This window comes from Chrysoperla carnea, chromosome 2 (genome assembly GCF_905475395.1).
Source record: "Chrysoperla carnea chromosome 2, inChrCarn1.1, whole genome shotgun sequence".
In the NCBI taxonomy this organism is placed as follows: domain Eukaryota; kingdom Metazoa; phylum Arthropoda; class Insecta; order Neuroptera; family Chrysopidae; genus Chrysoperla; species Chrysoperla carnea.
In genome coordinates, this window is record NC_058338.1 from 44,069,717 (window position 1) to 44,090,058 (window position 20,342).

Here is a 20,342-nt window from a genome sequence, read left to right on the forward strand (position 1 = left end):
CAACGTTGTTAATTAATAATTTCACATAAACTTGATGAAGTACATTCCCATTTTGTTATTTTAACCAGTGAAAACAAACAATTGACTGAGTTAACTGTCGAAATACCATGTATAGACAGTGTTGATTACTTTGTCATATTACACATACATACATGTCACACATACATAACTGATATACCCATATAATACATACTATATAATTTGCGCATAATTTGCGCTGTCAAGGGTAAACAGTGGTGTTTACGAAAAAATGTTTCAAACAAAAGTTGTTTATTTTTTTATAAGAAACATTTTTTACATTTAAACTTTTGTTCTATCTCTAACGGTTTACAAGATAGGTACTACGGACCCAAGACCCAATAGACCAATGTTGCTCATTTACGAACTCAACCTCATTTTTTTGTCCTGAGCACACTGTTATAGTTTCAGACAGACAGACGACAGACAGACAGACAACCGGAAATGGACTAATTAGGTGATTTTATGAACATCTATAGCAAAATTTATTATATAGCATTAACTAAGGCTAACATATTATATATAGCATTAACTAAGGCTTATCGAAACACGTATACCCGAGTTATTTTAGAGAGGCCTCCTTGGGAACATCAAAATGTGTTTTCGATCTTATTATTATAATTTAATTGATTCGAATTTATAAATTTGTTAAGTATAAGTTAATTGGAAGCAGAATTAAAAGATCGAACAACTTACTTTAAACTGTATGCTTTAAAAACGTACTTTGATGTATTTCAAGGTTGACCTATCTGAAAAAACCCGAATATAGTTTTGTGTTTTCAAAACAAAGAGTTGTTTTCGAGTTTTTTGAATGTTTCTATATTTTTCGAAAACCCTTTATAATAAAATGTAATTCACGATTTGCTGATGCAGTACGGCATGAGGAAAGTAAGTTAACCTCCTAGATTACACAACTTAAAACTTACAGAGTCGGGAAATATTTGTGTTTTGCCTCCAAAATATTTGTAAACCATTTTTAAAACAATAATTTGTACAAATTAAAAAATATCAAAATTTTTTTTTTCAAAAGGATCTCAAAAAAATAAAATCGAAAAAAAATTATAGATGTTACAAACAAACTAAAATATGATGAAATAAATTAAATAAAGTGTTGACAATATACTTTGTAAAATGGTTTAAAAAGTGTATCACTATATGTAGAAATGATAAATGTATTCTATTTATTTGACATGACATTCAAACGAAATAAGTACCTAATAATATTATACTTACTACATCAGAAGCACTAACAGCGAGTAAATGAGTGCATTTTACATGTAGTATAACATGAAAATTAAACCAAATTACACATGTAAACATAACAGACATTGAAACAAATAAACAGACTTAACTAAACTTCATTTACATATTATACATTATACAGGATATACAAAGTAAAATAGTTGCTATAAATTAAAATATACAATTTTATTTTCAAATTAATAATATGTTCTATTATATTTTATAAAGATAAGATATTATGTTTTGTTTATGTATAGAGTGTATCAGGCACAGGTTAGAGAAGGTATGGATATATGAGGGCGAGATTGTACACTTCCATGGATTAACACACATTACGTATTTTCATTTTTAATAAACGGGCTAGTAGCCGAGCTTGTTAAGGCCGCTTAGCTTGCTTTGACTACTGGCTGGGAATGTTGCAAGTTCGAATCCAGGCAGCGATTGAGTGAACAAAAAATGTTAATGTAGTAACCGACCACTCACATCATAAAATTAACTGTATATTCAGATGTAGTTTAAGAAATAAATAAAGATTAAAAGTAATGATGTGGGTTGTCTTTGTCAACTTATAAACGTGGTCTGAGAAACCCTATTATTATTATTATTAGAACGAAAAAATTACTCAGGAGTCATCTTCGTGTCTTATTCTTAACGTCCACCATAATGACAAATTTATTATTTACACCTGAAAATAAATGCTCTAAGTGAGAATTTGTATTTGGAAAACACTCATAATCCCCTCGTTTTTTTCTTCTGATGGCCGAGTACTTTGCGTTCAAAAAGAACTTAATTTTTGTGATAACCTATCCTGTATTGGTACTTTTTATTAAAATGATTAATAATTGGGCTTGATTATTAATTATTGTATAAATATTAAATGTAAGAAGAGAGAGTAATATTTTTGAGCAGGCCATCATTTTTAACAACCTACCACCAATTATTTTTACAATTACTGCAATTCATTTTTTAATGTTCTGGAAAACAAGTAATGCGTGTTGTGAGAGTACATAATAAGTACAACAAAACAAAATAATAATAGTAAATATGATTTACTTGATTTTTATTATTCTGAAACACCCGGTAAGAGCGTTGACAATATTTTATAATGTTTGACTGTTATATGCATATTCGTGTGTTATGTATGTTTACAAGTGATTTTTATAAGCTTTTATCACTTCTTTGTACGAGAATTTTGCAAGTTTGATTTGGGCCACTTCCTGGTTTCCGATTGAGATGATTTTTTACAAGCATACGTAAATTGGATGACAATATGGTCTTATTTTTCCATCGCTTCCACCATATTTGATATAGGTAATACGTTCTTCAGTTCAAAAAATAAAAAATATTTTTTTGGAGACATGCTTTGTACTGAAAAGTACAAAATAATTTTCTTATGAATTACTAACATTACTAATTGTATATGCTAATTTTTATTTAAATTTTTTAAGTATGTGTATTCAGTATTGATTTGTGTTATAACATGGTAAGAAAGCTCGAATTCTGTTTTATAAAGATTGCTATACTTAGTTACTCGATGTGTTTCCTAACGAAGTGAGTAAATAGAATTGAAAATTCAATTAACTAGTATTATTCAATAATTTTTATCTGACATTAACATGCCAATCACTTGTAATTGAAAAATAATCATATTTTTAATAAATCGTGTTATTTATTGCAAATTTTATAAGAGAACATCGCTTCGACCGATTCTGTTGTCTCCTCCACTTACTTAAACAACTGCAGAAAGATAGGCACGGGATAAAATTAATCCCTTTAATTTGCTTAACTTTTATAAGTTAAAACCAATTATCAATAAATATTTCGAAAATTAAAAGAGTAAATTGTGAATATATAACCAAAGGATTACATCGAAATAAAATTACAAAAAAGTAAAATTCAAGAAAAACAAGTGAAAACAAACAATTGACTGAATTAATTGTTGAAATACCATGCATAGTCCGTGTTGATTTCTTTATCACATAACAATTACATACATGTGACACATACATAACTGATATTCAAGTATGGTACATACCATAAAATTTCCGCCTAATTGGCGTCCTCACGGGTAAACAGTGATGTTTACGAAAAAATGTTTCAAGCAAAAAATGTTTATTTTTTGATAAGGAAAATTTTTTACATTTAAACTTTTGTTCTATCTCTAACGGTTTACAAGATGGATCCTACTGACCCAAGACCCAATTGACCTATGATGCTCATTTACGAACTCGACCTCACTTTTTACGTCCTGAGTACGGTGTAACAATTTCAGCTCGATTACTTTTTTCCTTTTTGAGTTATCGTGTCCACAGGCGGACGGACTAATTAGGTGATTATATGAACACCTATAGCAAAATTTTGTGCGTGGCATCAATATTTTTAAGCGTTACAAACTTGGGACTAAACTAAGTATACCTTGCATATTACATATATGCATGGTATAATAAGCCTTAAATATTTTATGTGTAAAGAAACTTTAAAATCAATTGTATATGTATGAAATGAAAACACAATTCAATTCTATTGTCATATGTGTCACACAACATGTTCCTTGAAGAGAGTAGGGTTTGTTTTCAAAAGAAAGCGTTCATCTTAATTAGCAGTCTCTAAATCTGGCAACGAGCGGCATTAATGAATAAAGAGAGTTTCAAGTTAAAACGGACATTAAATGAATATGATTTTTGTCTACACGCGTTGCAGTATAAGATTATATTAAGATTTTGTTTCTATTGGTTTTTTTAATTGGTCTGTAGGATTTGTACAGATATAATAGTATATATTTTGCAAGGAGTACTCAAAATTGCAGATCTCTCTCTTTCTGATAACCGATTCCCGTGTAATGACATATTTGCCATTTTTCGTAAGAGCTACGAAATTTGCGTTTGTGTTTTTGTGGGCGGAGCAGAAATCCTACAGTTTGTATGTCTCTATTAAAACTCGGCATTGGAAAAAAGTAGATAATTTTACAATTTTTTTTTCAGAAACTTAAAAGTTTACACCGTCATTGATAGTGTAGTTAAGAATAATAATAATAATATTGGATTTTAATCGCCGTTTTTCAGACCACGTCTATAATAGAGGCCACCCACATCACTATTTTTAATCTTTAATTAATTCTTAAACTACATCCAAATATATATTAATTTTTATGATGTGGGTGGGTTCGGTTACTTCGTTCTTGTCCAAGCGACGACAGTGTGATCAATTTAACGCCCTATTAACTAGTTCTGTTCACATTGCCACTGCCTGAATTCGAACTCACACCTCACAACCAGTTCTCCTTAACTCGCTCGGCTACTGATGCGGTTAAAACATAGTTTAAACATTTATGAACAGTGGTAAGTTTAGACAAAAAATAGGTAAAATGTTGGATTTTTTCAGTTTTTGATCAGTGAAAAATTTATTATTAACGCTTTAAATGGTCAATGCAATGATTGAAGATTTAAATTTGCAAGGGTACCAAACTTAATTTTGTTCAAAAATTATAATTGTAAAAAAATTCTTAACTAAATTTTGAAAAAAGGTCATTTCTACTCTGCAGGCTGAAGAAATATCTACAAGTATGAATTTAGTCTCATTTTTGAGTTTGTTTATTGATAAATAACCTTAAAAATGTTTATTTTTTTCGAAAAATCCTTTTAATTTGCCTGTTAATATCCATAATGTTTAGTTGCATAATAGAAGTTGCAGCGCAATGAACCAAAAATTGGTTTTAAATAAATGTATAAATTTTTAATTTTAACTGAACCTTTTATGTATTAGGATAAAATTAGACTTATTCGATTTATTTTAATTTCTTTGAAAAATATAAATATTAGCTTCGCGCTAGAATTAAGATTAATGTTTGTTTGTACTAATTTGTAACGAAAAAAAACAACATTTTAAATTATTGTAAGTATAATAAACTGAATTTGTTGTTTACATAATAAAAATTTCAATCTTGATATATTTTTTATTCATGTTTTAAATTTTATCAAAATGCCTCAAATTTCATCAAATTCGTTTCAAGTACATACTTAACAAATCAATTTGAAATAATTGTAAATGTCAGGGTAAAAATGTAAACTCAGTTCTTATGATTCATAGCCCCACCGTTATTATAAATCAATTTTAATCATTTTGAATCATTACGGAAAATCATTCAATTGAGAGTGGTAATAGGCACGTCAAGTGTGGTGGTTATGCCGAAAGCTGAAAAATTGTAAATTAATCAAAATCTTTAAGCTTTTACTCAATTTCCTACTAGAATATGCTTTCAAAATAGTCTCTGATATATTACCATTTTAGAGATTTTTGTTTTTCGACTAGTTTTTGATCCATGAAATGTTTATAAATTGCGATAAATAACACTAACATAAATTTACTAATATAAAAAAACTATTGCAAAACTAATTTCTATTTTTAAATAAAATAAGTGAAAATGAAACAGTTGACTGAGTTTAGTGTTGAAATACCCTGTACCGACAGTTGGAATATAAGATCTCGTATTTTGTATCAATTAGATAAGTTTAAAAAACAAGAACATAGCGGCCGGAAAGAATGGGAAGTTGAAATCCAAAAATAAATTAGAATTTTTTTCTAAAAACATATCTACATGCATTGAAACGAATTTTATAGCAAAAAACTTTTCTCCGGAGACTTGTAATTTTGAAAACTTTTTAATTTAAAGTGATTCTCTATCTCCTAACAGTTACGAAAATGAGTAAGGGAGAAAATCATTAACTAACCTAGGTCCTAGACCTAGGTTTACCTTAAAAGAATCATTTCATTAAATAGTGGTTAAGAACTTCTGGCAAATAATGTATTTAATCAAATTTTAAAAAAATATCAAGAAAAAATTTACTTTCAAAAATACTTTCCCATAAAAATTTCCCTAATTTATAATTACTTATACATGTATATATTTTGTCAAAAATTTATATGAATATATTTTTTATTAATTTAAATTCATTAAAAATATTCGTGGCTTAATATAATATTCAATCAAATAACACCGATATTATAATATGTAACCATATTACCTATTGTGAAAAATTAAACAATTTTGGTACAAAAATATTATTATAAAACATTCTTATAACAATGATTTAAATATAAATTAAATCTGATCGTTAATAAAATGTGCTTGTAAATTTTTTTAACGATAGTAAACTTTTGTTCTACCATAACACACGCTGCGAGTGTGTATGTTAAATTAGCATAAACAATAAGTGCAATTTTTTAGAAAAAAAAAACAAATTTTACCGTTGAAAGTAATATCGAACAAATGTAAGATTAGACCAGTGCCGAAGCCTTCAAAAATGTTAAAAAATGAAAAAAAATTACAGTAGGATGAAACCCATTAGAAAAGGAGGGGAATATGATCAAAATGAAAGGAAAAATAAATTACGGTCGATCCGAGTTCGGGAAGTGGGAGGGGGTGAGTTTTTAAGGGTAAAAAATGGTTTATCTTGATTTCCGGCAAAACTACAAGTCCTATGGAAAAAAGTTAAATGGCAAAGTTGTAGGCAATAAAAAGATCTACAACTTTTGTATTTGCAAATTTTTTCACATAACCTCAAAATTTAGATGAAAAATTCAAAAAACCAAGTTTTTGGTTTTTCATTTATATCTTTTTCAAAAAATTTTTTTTTCCTACGAAATTGGGTGAAAACTTACCTTATTATGTCCCAAATACACTATAATTTATTTGATTAAAAATATTATTTTTTTCGCTTCATTTTAACATAATATCAAAAAAGCACCCAAATTTTCAATCGAAAATTCTGACGTCAAAATATCAGCTTTTTTCAAAAAGTTTGGGGGCTTTTTGTTCGTTGAAATATCTACTTTCTGATGGTGTAAAAAAAAATATACATTACTATAGGAAATATTCTTAAAAAATGCAAAAAATTGAAGAAACCTCAAATTCCTTTGAAATGGAAAGGATCTATTTTTCACGTCTAATAGTTTCAAACATGAATCCTTCAAAAATGTTGTTGCATTTCTGCATTGTTTTTCTGGTTGCGATACAACATCTGGATTTGCCGGAAAAGGAAAGAAAAGTATCGTTAATTCTATATTAGACGCGAAAAATTTGTCAAATTTGGCCAATGTTTTTTACAAAAAAGATGAAAGTAAAGAAAATATAAAAAAAAATGGATTACAATTAATCAAATCTATTTATAAATGTAAAAAAGAAAAAATAACACTGAATCAATTAAGGTTTCAAAAATATCAATTGGCAAAAATTAAATCATCCTTCATTTTGGCAAACCTCCCACCCACAGAAGGAGCAGCAGAACAACATTGTTACAGAGCATATTATCAGCTTCAAACTTGGTTGGGTAACGAATTGACAGCAACAGATTGGGGCTGGAAGCAACATCAGCGTGGCATTATGCCCAAATTTACAGAAAAGGATTTAATTCCGGAAGTATGGCTCAAAACTATTTGCTGCAGCTGTGAAACTGGATGTAACAGTTTAAAATGTGGCTGCCGAAAACATGGTTTAAAATGCACAAATGTATGCACTAATTGTCATGGTTCTGAAAATTGCTCCAATATGGAAGAAAGAATCTACGAGGAAGTAAATGATTCAGATGAAATTATGGATGAAGAACCAATGCAGACTGGAAATAACATTGGAGACGAAGATGATGGTCTTGAAGATTTCGACGATCAACTAGAGTTGGAAAGATTTGTCGAATCTGACGATGAAGAAATGCCTCCAAAGAGACAAAAACTAATGAATAACTGATTAGAATTTCAGATAAGGTATTTATAAATAACAAGATTAACGTTTTTTAAAAAAAATTTAATGAATAACGTAATCAGAATTAAGTTTCTAAATTCAATAGTACGATTTACATGTATATTTTTTTTGTATGAGATTTTCTATGACATGAATATAATTCGAGTAAAATAAATAAACTTTTTAACTAAAAAAATTGCAGCAATCACATTTTTTTGATGAAATTGTACATAGTAATTAAAAAAAAATTTTCGAATTTGAGGTTTTTCAATTTTTTGCATTTTCTAAGAATATTTCCTATAGTAATGTATATTTTTTTTACACCATCCTAAAGTAGATATTTCAACGAACAAAAAGCCCCCAAACTTTTTGAAAAAAGCTGATATTTTGACGTCAGAATTTTCGATTGAAAATTAGGGTGCTTTTTTGATATTATGTTAAAATGAAGCGAAAAAAATAATATTTTTAATCAAATAAATTATAGTGTATTTGGGACATAATAAGGTAAGTTTTCACCCAATTTCGTAGGAAAAAAAAATTTTTTGAAAAAGATATAAATGAAAAACCAAAAACTTGGTTTTTTGAATTTTTCATCTAAATTTTGAGGTTATGTGAAAAAATTGCAAATACAAAAGTTGTAGATCTTTTTATTGCCTACAACTTTGCCATTTAACTTTTTTCCATAGGACTTGTAGTTTTGCCGGAAATCAAGATAAACCATTTTTTACCCTTAAAAACTCACCCCCTCCCACTTCCCGAACTCGGATCGACCGTAATTTATTTTTCCTTTCATTTTGATCATATTCCCCTCCTTTTCTAATGGGTTTCATCCTACTGTAATTTTTTTTTGTTTCAAAAATTATCTACTCTGGTCTAGATGAGTTACATCACTTTAAAGAAATGTATAATTTAATTTTTTCACAATAAAATATTTAACTGCCTTTTTTTTTTTCGAAAATCACACTTTTAGTTATTGTTTATGTTGAAATATTGTTGTTATTGTTTATTTCCGGGTCCAATGCCAATAATAGCCCACCAGCGTCAATTTTGGGCGATACAGTTAAGAATATGAATGTCACAATCCTTGATATCGCACCTCTGCACCATCAAATATGTACAGTGTTGCTGAATTCTAACTTTGCATAAGTATTCAAAACGAGTTACATTAATGTCGTACAGAAAAAAATCACATAAAACTTCGGAAATTGACGAGAGAAAAAATTGAAAAAAACTTTCGATACCGATGTTATCGAATTTATTTCTGTACGGCATTTATGTAATTCGCTTCAAATGCTTTAGCAGGGTTAGTATCCATCAAATAGTACTTAAACTTACTTTTAGATATAGGTGGGTCATTTCACCCGAAAAATTTCAGCATGGGCTTGTGTTGTGTCTATGATTGATTTGCTTACGTTCATACATAGATCAAATAAGTGTGTGTTCAATTAGGTACTAAATAAAGCTTAATATATGAATATTAATTCAAGTTCTACAATTACATGAAATATTTTTTTAATATTTCTTGTAAAGATACAATTTTCAATGATAAATTTTTATTTTTCACCTAAATGTGTGATATATAAACTATAAATCATTTGATATTTGATAAAACATTATAAAAATTACTTAAATTTCAGTATATAAAATAAAATTTGTCAAGATTACTTATATTATAACACAAATACACTGAAAGGTTCCTAATTTATGATGACATAGGAAGAATGAGAAATCGATTATATTTGTATGATGTATTCAGTATTATTCAAAAATCTAATAAAACGAAATTGTTGAAAATTTAGCTTTATTAAAACATTATTGACGTTATTTTGTTGAAAAATTTAGTATATCAAACATCTAGGGGACAAAAGCAAAGAATGTCTCAGATCTATGTTCATTATCGCCCAGGGCGAAGCCAAGGCTGACACAAACATGAGATCTGAGACATTCTTTACTTGCTACCGTAGTGTTTATACTATTTAAGCACAGGGGAGGAAAAATGTTTTCTGGAAGGGGAGAAAAGATAGCTTAAAATAAATTTAATTAAAAAGATGTTAAATTAAGCACCGGGGTATTTGCTGGAGCTATTACAAAAAACGTGGAGTTTGTTCACGCGACTGTCTTCTTTCACTTCATATTTACTGATATTAGACGATGTTATGAAGAACAAGACAAGACGATATACAACAAACTCCAGATAAATTAGCAAATGAAGAGACAAATTTTGTCGAGACCGAACAAACCCATCTGAGCTCCAGCAATAAATCATCATTATGGCTGGGATTAATCATATTGAACCACACTTAGACTGTCTGTTATTATGGTTCAAAGGTATATGATTACCGATACTGAAGGTGGACAACTAATAATTTCTTTACAGTACCGTATGCCTTTCGAACTTCAAATAAAGAGGCCAAAAAATATGAGTCAAAGTTAAAATAGTTCAAAAATAAAAATTTTCATTCGATTTTCTGAATTTTTATACTTCTCAGTATACGTTAACTATTTTTGTTGATAAAAATTTATTTGTTACATTGAAAAATTTGCAAAACTAAGATAATATTACATTTTATTATGAAATATGGCTTTAAAAACCGTTATATGTTTACACATAACTTTTACTTTTATTTATTTTAAGGAAATTTCCCGCGTGGCTTAAATAACATTCTTATTTTATTTTTCATATGTATGATATTTATAAAATAAATTGATTTCCGTAAACCTTGACTTAATAGGTAGTTTTATGGAATAATTTATACTACCATGGATGATTAATATATATTCTGTTTCATATTTATGTATAATATTATATATTTAATAAAAGTATTACATATTATAAATACTATTGAAAATGGATAAATTTATTGTCATAAAATGCATATAATAAAATTTTGCTTTATTTTTTCTATATACCAGTATCAATTATCAAAGTGTGAAGTAAATATTACGCTTTTCATAACACTCATTTTAACCATGAAAAATTAATTTTACAAATAATTGTTACCAAATAATCACACTGTTTAATCAAAGTTCCGTAAATATTCTATCAATATACATAAATAAGTTTTTTCTAATTTTATCGGAAATTAGTAACAAGCAGACAAGAAAAAAATATACGTCAAAAGAAAGAATCTGCTTTTAAAAATATTGACCTTTTTTTATAAATCGAAGCAGATCTACAATTCACTTTCAGTAATGGAAAAAATAATATACTTCTCCCTTAAATTGAGGAAACTTTTGCCTAAAACTTTTTTCTCTCTATAATGTATTACATTCGCTAGGAAATGCAACTGTATAGTTGAGGATCGTAATATGCCATCTGCTGATCTTGTAGAAATTCTAAGTGAGTGTTACATCCTTAACTCTACACAGAATCAATTTTACAGTTATTATTATTTATAGAGTCAAGTGTAAATTTTTAAGAATAACAAAACACTTCCTCTATATTCAATAGGTCACAAGACACCAAAAAGTAAATAAAAAAAAACGATGTTATAATTAAAATAAGCAAAGTTAAGTATATTATTAAAATAAATTTTAAAAATAAATATAAAAACGTCGGCACGCTGGAGCGTGTATGCTTAGCAAATTCCATCTTAAAAATAATTAATTGAAAGTTTCGAAAAGTCATTAGAGTCTAATATACCAATCACAGGAAACAGGAATTCCGTAGGACTCTGGCTAATAATAGGCTATAGAAATAATATATAGGTAAGTGATAAACATTTTGTCTATGATACACATAGACAAAAAGCCAATAGTAATTTACTTTCTTCTTTTTATTTATTGGAAATTTTATTACAGATATGATATACAAATTACATAATGAACTAAATTAAATCTTAAAATTAATTATCTACCCTGCTTTATCCTTAGTAGTACATTTTTAGACTGTGAGTCTATTTTCGTTATTAACCAGCACAGTAAGCTTAAAAATGAGGATTAAATCATGGAATTTGATAAAGGAATAAATAAGATATTGCATACCTAGGAAAAAACAGGCTAGAAAAATAAAATTTAAAATTATAGGTATATCCACTAATCGTTAATGATTCATTTTTTTAAATTTTGCAAAATTCTAATAAATGGTACAAAAACAATAGCTGATTTTTCTTGATGAGGAAATTGTAAAAAATATATATTATTTTTTTTTGTAAAAAAATAATAATTAGAGACAGACGAGACAAAACGATAAATATATAAATTTTCGTAAAAAAAAAATAGAAAACAAATTACATGAATAAATGTGATTTGGCAGAAGAATAATTTGTTAGTTGTAAGCAAATGTTATGGCATTTATAACGATTTAAATATTACATATTTATAAAATATGTAATATTTCATTTTGAGAGCCATGTGACATGCCTATTTTACAACACATTCACACAGTGTTCACTCAAGTAAAAGAAGTATATATATTTTCACTCACTAACTAACTACTGTAGATGAAAACGTACGGTTTTTATATTTTAATTTGTACATACCTACTGAATTTATTAAACTTATAAAAGTTATTATATATTGATTGAAATATCAATTGATTTCTATTAACAATTAAAGTTTAAACGAGTGAAAATAAATAATTGACTGAGATAATTGGTGAAATACTCTGCATAGATAGAGTAAAATATATCATTGCTTGTTATAATTATTAGATAATTTTTAAAATCACCAAATTCTGGAGGTTAAAATCTAAAAAGTATTTTTTAGAGAAATGCTTTGAAACAAATAAATATTATCGCCTTAAAATTAACCCTTTTAACTCTCTTAATATTGTCGTTTGGGTCTGGTATGAAATTTAAGTCAATAGACTATTTTTTTGAAGTTACCTAAACAAATCTTTTTTTTTTTATAACGAACTTTTTGTATATTTAATTTTTGTTCTATCTTTATCGGTTTACAAGATGGCTCCTATGGACAAAAGACCTGCTTGACCCATGATGCTCGTTTACAAAATCAACCTCATTTCATCGTTCTGAGCACACTATAAGTTTCAATTTTCGCTCGATATATTTTTCGTTTTTGAGTCGGTAGTGATGAAAACCGAGTCAATCCAAAAAAAAAAAATTTCCACCAGTAGTTAGGATAACTTATGATTGATTCATTTGAAATAAAAAAACCAATGGGATTTCTTTAGTCATAAGTTTGTCTTGAATTTTAATGAAAGAATTAACAAAATATTCATTTTTGAATTTTTGGCGAAGGTGCAATCAAAATTATTATTTACTAGATAAACTGTTAAAAAACCTACCTGCATCATCGAAATTGAACTTATGTAGAAGAAATTACTGTATAGGTGGGCTCATTTTGATTCAACGTCAGTTTAGGTATGGCTGAATCTACTGCGATACTTTTAAGCTAAATTAGTAACTTTGTAGGTCCAATAGATCATTGTGTGTTCTAGTTAATATACATAATGACAGTTACGAAATACCAATGTACTTATTTGGAAAACATATTCAATTATAAAAACATACTTTAATAGATAAATTGAAAAAAAAAATCGTTCTGAAATTACCTTGTGTTGAATCCTTTCTTAGATATTCAACCATTGCAGTTGCAAGAATATTGTTATTCTTTTTCTCGAAATGTAACTTCCTCACAATAAAATTTCTTATGACGATGAAACTCAAAGACCTGGAAAAGAATTAAAGAGTAATTCTTGAAGTAATTTTTAGAAAATAATATTATCTGTTTTGTTTATTTTTATTATTTGTTTAGTAAAAAAAGGCATATATTGAAAGATGAGTATTTTACTAACTGTCTTCAATGTATATATTTTGCAGTAAGAAGCACATAAATTTTAGAAGTTTATATTAAAGAGTAAGTGGAAGAGAAGCATGAAATCATCTTGACAAGAGTAATAAATGTATAATTTGAAAATACGGCAAGGGGGTAATTCAATCCCATAATAAGTGTTTAGTTGTGGTCAGGGGTTACGGAATACAATGTGGATTGTTTCGAAAGCTATCTATAATCTGTTTTCGTTTAGAAAAAAAACCAAATTAATGAACAACAAACGATAAAGCACCACTGATTAATTGATGTAAACTTTTTGGTATCTTAAATGGCGGATCCTATATTATAACAATTATTTTTTACTCGTAATTAAACATATAAAGGCTGTTATGCGAAAATTTTAAACATTATTTTTAAGCGTGAAACTTTACAATTTTTTAAAAATTCCTCTTATATTCATTACTGGACAACAAAATTATAAAAAAAGCGGGTTTTCCGATAAGAATGGTTAAAGTTACAATTGAATTGATTGAATCAAACACTGCAATTATACCCTTTAGTCTATCGATTTGAAATTTGGATATGTTACAGCAATTCATATTCTACCTGCCCTGAGTACTGGGTCTATATCCATCTATCTATAGTAGAATAAGTAAAATTTCTATAGTCCCAGGGCAGATCAAAATACGCTCCCATTAAATTGGTGAAAAAAATTTGCAAAATTTTTTTTATTCCAATGTACCTGGATGTGAAAAATAAAAATTGGAAAATAAAAGTGGCAGGTTGTATATTAATAACCAGGGCAGATTCAATATTAATACCTATAACATATCCAAACTTCAAATCAATATAAAAAAGGGTATAATTTCAGTGTTTGAAATTCAATTGTAACTTTAACCATTCTTATCTAGAAAACCGCTTTTCTTTATAATTTTTTATAATTTTTTTTTACATGAATAATTCAGAGGGTTTTTTAAAAAATTATAATGTTTCACGCCAATCAAAAATTTGTACACAACAGCCTTAAGTCTTATGGTTTTAATGCACATAATTAGTCAAATTCCCACAATCAAAACTATTAAAATTTATTTATAATTATGTACATGCATTTTAATAAGAAACAACACAAAAAATAAACATTCTGTTTTTGTTTCAAACTTCATAATTTAAATGTTGTAAAAAAATAATATTTATTATTATATGAGGCCTTTGACCAAAGTATCAGTTATACAAAAGGACAAGGCGATATTGTGTCGTATAACGTATTGTCGTTCGCAAGAATGAAATATTACTTGCGGCATTTAAACATCAAAGTTAACATCCCTAATGAACGTAACTTATACAGAACACAACTAAAGTTAAGTATATTATAAAGTACAGTAACATATTTTAAAACTTTGAAAATAAAACATTGAAAATATTTTGTAATGACTTACTCAAACCAAATATTTTAATTTAGTTTTCGTAATTTATTTTTTTGAACTACATATGACAAATAAATAGGAGCTTTCTATTATGAATTCATTAAACTATCTAACAAACCATTAATTTTAAAAACGAAAAAAAAAAAAAATAAGATTTACATTTTATTAAACTTAATTCTTGGTAAGGCTTAATATAAAAATTGTCTTTTTCTAATCATAATACTTTCTGATTCAACTGAGAGAATAATTCTTTCGATGGTCTAATAATTTGAATTTATTGTGGCCAATTTTATAAGTCATTATAAATACAAGAAAAAAAGTTTTTTGTACAAAATAGAACCGACGAAAATTGCACAAAATGTAAAAAAAAATTTAATTAAAATACCTATTCCAATCAACAATTTTCTTTTGAGTACTAAGTCATTGAAGTCGCAGCAACAAATTGATTTTGTTGTCAAGGATATGTTTAGCGTCGACTTCAAAGCGTAATTTCTCACAAGGAAATTATTGATTGGAGACGGTATTTTATTTAAAATTATTTTTTAATTTTTTATGCATTTTATTCGGCTCTATTTTGTTTTCTACTTTAAATAAAGTCAGATACACATATAAGTCCGTATCTTAAAAACTAATGAATCGGTTTTGATAAAACAATCATGGGACGGAGTGAAAAGTACCCTTTGAAACAAACAACTTAGAAGTATAACCTTTTCAATAAAAAAAAAACTACAGAAATCAGAGTTATACATGATCATTTATTTCGAGCTAAATACGCAGCTAGAAGAGAGAAATCCAGAAACATACATAAAATTAACAAAAAAATAAAATCAAGTCAACTCCTGGGGTATCTTACAATTTTTTATTAGAATAGATCCCATAAGTTTTCTCTCCATAAGTTGTTTATTTTTTTATAAGGAACTTTTTTTACCTTTACTTTTATTCTATTTTTAACGAATTACAAGAGTCCTACGAACCCAAGATCTAATTAAACTATGTTGCTCATTTATGAACTCAACCTCAAATTTTACGTCCTGAGGACGCTATAATGCTATCAGCTTGATATCTTCTTTCATTTTTAAGTTATCGTGTTGACGGACGGACGAACAGACGGACGAACAACTGGAAATGGACAAATTAGGTGATTTTATGAACACTTATACCAAAATTTTCCTTGAAGCAACAATATTTTCAAGCGTTATCCATTTTAATATATTTCATATATACATGGTTAAACAAACTTGGGACTAAACATGCGAAATGCATAAGGTTTCGAATACATTTTCTTGCAAAATAATTTTCTCACTCCGAATTCACTTTCTTATTTCCTATTCGCGCATTCTTATTCAAAAACTACAAACACCAAGCATTCGAGTGTTGTCATGATCACGAAAAGGTCATTTTTCGTATTTGTATTTTCGTAAATATTTGGCTTTTTTAAAGTGACGATTTTGTTGATGGCGAGTGTATATGCAAGTTGATTTCATGAAATATGTTATAATAATAAGATTATGTTACTTGAATACATAAAATAAACAGTTAATAATCGCTTTAAATGCATAATACCTATATTGATTTAAGAGCAACTGAATTGCATACGTTTGTATTATATTGTATGTTCAAGTGTACCCATTATCCACTCAATTTTGAAATCTATGGAACATGGTACAAATTATTAATTTAATATATATTTATCCGTCATTGGGCACGTGTATGAATAAATTATTATTTATATTAAAACAGTTATAAAATGACAAGCATGTCCTTTAACAACTAAATTAATCATTTCACTTCATTCTTATTATTCAGACTTTTTCATATTATTTAGACTTTTTATATTGCCTTGTATCAACTCTTGTATCTTTGTATCCTTAAAATTAAAGAAAGTTTATATATAAAAGAAAAGTACAAATCGTGAAAAGTACACAGCAATCATGAAAAGTGGGGGTTTAGCTTTAGTTCATCATATAAAGTCAATAAAAATTAATTTTCAATGAGTAAATTCTGCGACGTTAAGAAAAAACTTTTCTAAAACTTCGTGCGCATAAATCTCTACACAAAGATATATATTGAGCAAACGCATCTTCGTTGCAAATATCGACTACTTCGAGTGAATTATTGACGTTCTGTAAAATTATTGTCGACTCGGATGTCACGAAAATCATTGTGTAAAATTGACGAGTAAAGATCAAAAAGAAGAGTCTTCGTCAAAATTTGTAAATTTCTTTGTAAAAAAGACAAGCAAAATTTAATAACTATTTCATCATATTTCACTTGCAAGATTAAAGACACCGGGGCAAGTAAAATTAAATAAATCTTGTAAAATGCATTGGATTTAAATGCTTTTTTCCAAATTTCATTCTGATTGGACTAACGATGAACACACATATTCGAATGGAATATCCTCTAATCGAAAGCTTGTATTCACATCCCTCACTATTCTTAATTATATTCTAATATCTGAGTCTTTGCTCGTAAGATGAAACAGTGAAGTGAGATAGATCTTTTTTTTTCTTTCTTATGAGTCGTTTTAAGTAGATGTAGGTATATTTCATCCACATCAATCTGCTCTGGTTTAAATATTTGACATTCTTTCCACATTTTCAATCAAAATTTTTTTCCAAACCAACATTGAATAAATTCTCCCCGATGCAATTCAAAAACTTCCTAACATTTTTTATCATACGCTTTCTTTCTCTATACGTTCATGCCTTAATTGGGTGCCCTGCATGCATTCTTCGTATTTACACTAAGCTTCCACATTTTATTATATTAATTTAACCCTTTCATCATTATTTGTATCCTATTAAGTATAAAACAGGCGCCACGTCACCAGCCTAAAAAAATCTCAGAAGTTTCTGATATAATGTCTCAATAACCCATTGACTCCCCGCCAATTTGTATACCATGTATATGAAATATACTAAGGTATACTAAGTTTAGTCCCAAGTTTGTAACGCTTCATATTGATATTATGAACAAAATTTGAGTATAGGTGTTCATAAAATGACCTAAATAGGCCATTTCCGGTTTCTGTCTGTCTGTCGTCTGTCATAGGACGTAAAAAGTGAGGTCGAGTTCGTAAATGACCAACTTGGGTCAATTACGTCTTGGGTCCGAAGGACCCATCTTGTAAACCGTTACGAATATAACAAAAGTTTAATTGTAAAAAATACTCCTTATAAAAAAATAAACTTTTGTTTGAAACCTTTTTTCGTAAACATCACTGTTTACCCGGTAATCAACACTGCTTATACATGATATTTCAACAACTAACTCAGTCAATTGTTTGTTTTCACTTGTTTTACCTCTATATTTTGCTAGAATCTGAACATATTCTACAAATTCAATTTTGAGATACTTGGTAAATATTTTGGTGTCAATTTTTTCCGTCTAAATATATTTTGAATATATATATGTATAATATGTTTTTGGTATTATATTTCAATATTTTTTGAATTTTTTTCTCTTATTCAAAAAAAATTCTTTTTTTGGTTAAGAAAAAAACATATGTAAAGTTAATTTATCACTTTAAAAAGTGTAAAGTTGCCGAATTTAATATTACAGTTAGTTATTTCTCTTTTAGGTATTTTAAAAATATTTGTATTCAATTATTATTTTTGTTTTCAATTTCAGTTAATTAGATAGGTTTATTACTTCCTCAAAGTGTATATCTTTGAACATACCTACCTAATTTATTTATTGAAATGTTTGAAAATTGTATTAACTCAGGGATAGAGTGGGCATAACGCCGTAGGTAGTTAGTTCAGCAATGAGTTGAGTAGTACAACAGTCAATTCAAAGGAAGCAATTGTTTTCTTTTTAAAAGAGAGGAAATTTGAGCAACTATGATCTTCGTCAATTAAATTGATTTCTACGAAAAATCGAAGGAAAGTGCTCCATGTTATACATTTTTAGGGAAGGAATTGGCTATCGATTAGAATCAAATGTACGCAATCATTTTGTATATCTGGGGAGTTATAAACTGAACAGAATTTGTATTGAAATCAACTACTTATTTCTCAAAATGCACGTAATTTAAAGATAGCTTCTCAACGTGGTTTTGTTTTCGACTATAAATAAAATAAAAAGAGAAGTTTAAGGAATACAAGTTAACCCAACCGATTTTTTTTTTAAATTTCAACAACCCGTACCTTGAAACAAATAAGCATTTATAGAATTAAACTGTTTGTTTTGATATCCAGTGCAACCCAACAGAAATTTTTCGGTATATTTATGAAAGAATATATGTAATCATTCCACAGTCTAATTAATTGGATCCAGAATCCTGAAATTTGGAAAGCATGTTGATTTTATTATCCAGGTAAAATTTAGTAAGGAATTTTTTCGAAATTCTGCTCCTAAGGATGTAAAATAGAAGATTAATATTTGTATGAAACTCTGTACAAAGGTTTGAATTTTTTATAGCTGACAGGAAATCCATTTGTCCTCCTTTTAGCCCCTTCTTCTGATAGCATTCAATAAAATGAATAGGTATAACATATTTTGCAAATTAGGAATAGGAATGCTTAGACTTCATATCTAACTATTGTTACTAATAAAACAGCTAACTGTAACTTGTTTTTTCAGTCACTTATTTGTACCGTTATATGAGTTTTATTGGAGGTGTTTCCATGGTAACGAAACGCTACTTTATTAATATAATTGTATGGATGCATATATAATTGAATGGATTGCATTTATGGCTTACATTAAAAATCTAATCACAATTTTTAATACAACAAGTTTAATAAATTTTTATTTTTCAATAATTTTAAATTGTTATTTACCATAACATTTACATGTAAAGAATTGCCATTACCATGACTACGCACACAACGAATAGATTTACACTTAATTCCCAATCTTGATTACGTTCATTTTCTATAGTGTTATACTTTTTATTCTGTACATCTCCTTTACCTAAATGCTATTTTTTTTTTTTGTAATTTTTTTAAAATTGAGTTCTAATGATGGAGCTATGTTACAGGAAACCAGAAAACTTTAATAATTTGTGTAATTTTCATGATCAATAATTAAATATTAAAATTTGAAAACGTCATAAAATTTTTCAGTAGTAAATTTTAAATAATCTACTTAAAATCATTCATAAAAAATACAAAACATCTGACATAAAATGATAAAGTTCAATATATTTTAATAATTTAAATATTTTTCATTTCAACATCAAC

The 20,342-nt window shown here is 27.6% G+C and overlaps 1 protein-coding gene across 2 annotated transcripts in view; it reads right to left on the reverse strand.

The window, feature by feature from the left end:
- The window catches only part of LOC123292016 (paired box protein Pax-1-like), a 68,638-nt gene that overhangs the window by 19,781 nt on the left and 28,515 nt on the right, over nucleotides 1-20,342 (reverse strand). Inside the window, exon 1 of one of the 2 annotated variants that reach the window (XM_044872516.1) lies at nucleotides 13,509-13,613. The exons of the other annotated variant lie outside the window; for it this stretch is intronic. Within the exon in view, the coding sequence (XP_044728451.1) occupies nucleotides 13,509-13,542 (34 nt within the window). The 5' untranslated portion in view covers nucleotides 13,543-13,613. Of the gene's footprint in view, nucleotides 1-13,508; nucleotides 13,614-20,342 lie in introns of those variants that run through there. 2 annotated transcript variants of the gene reach the window in all.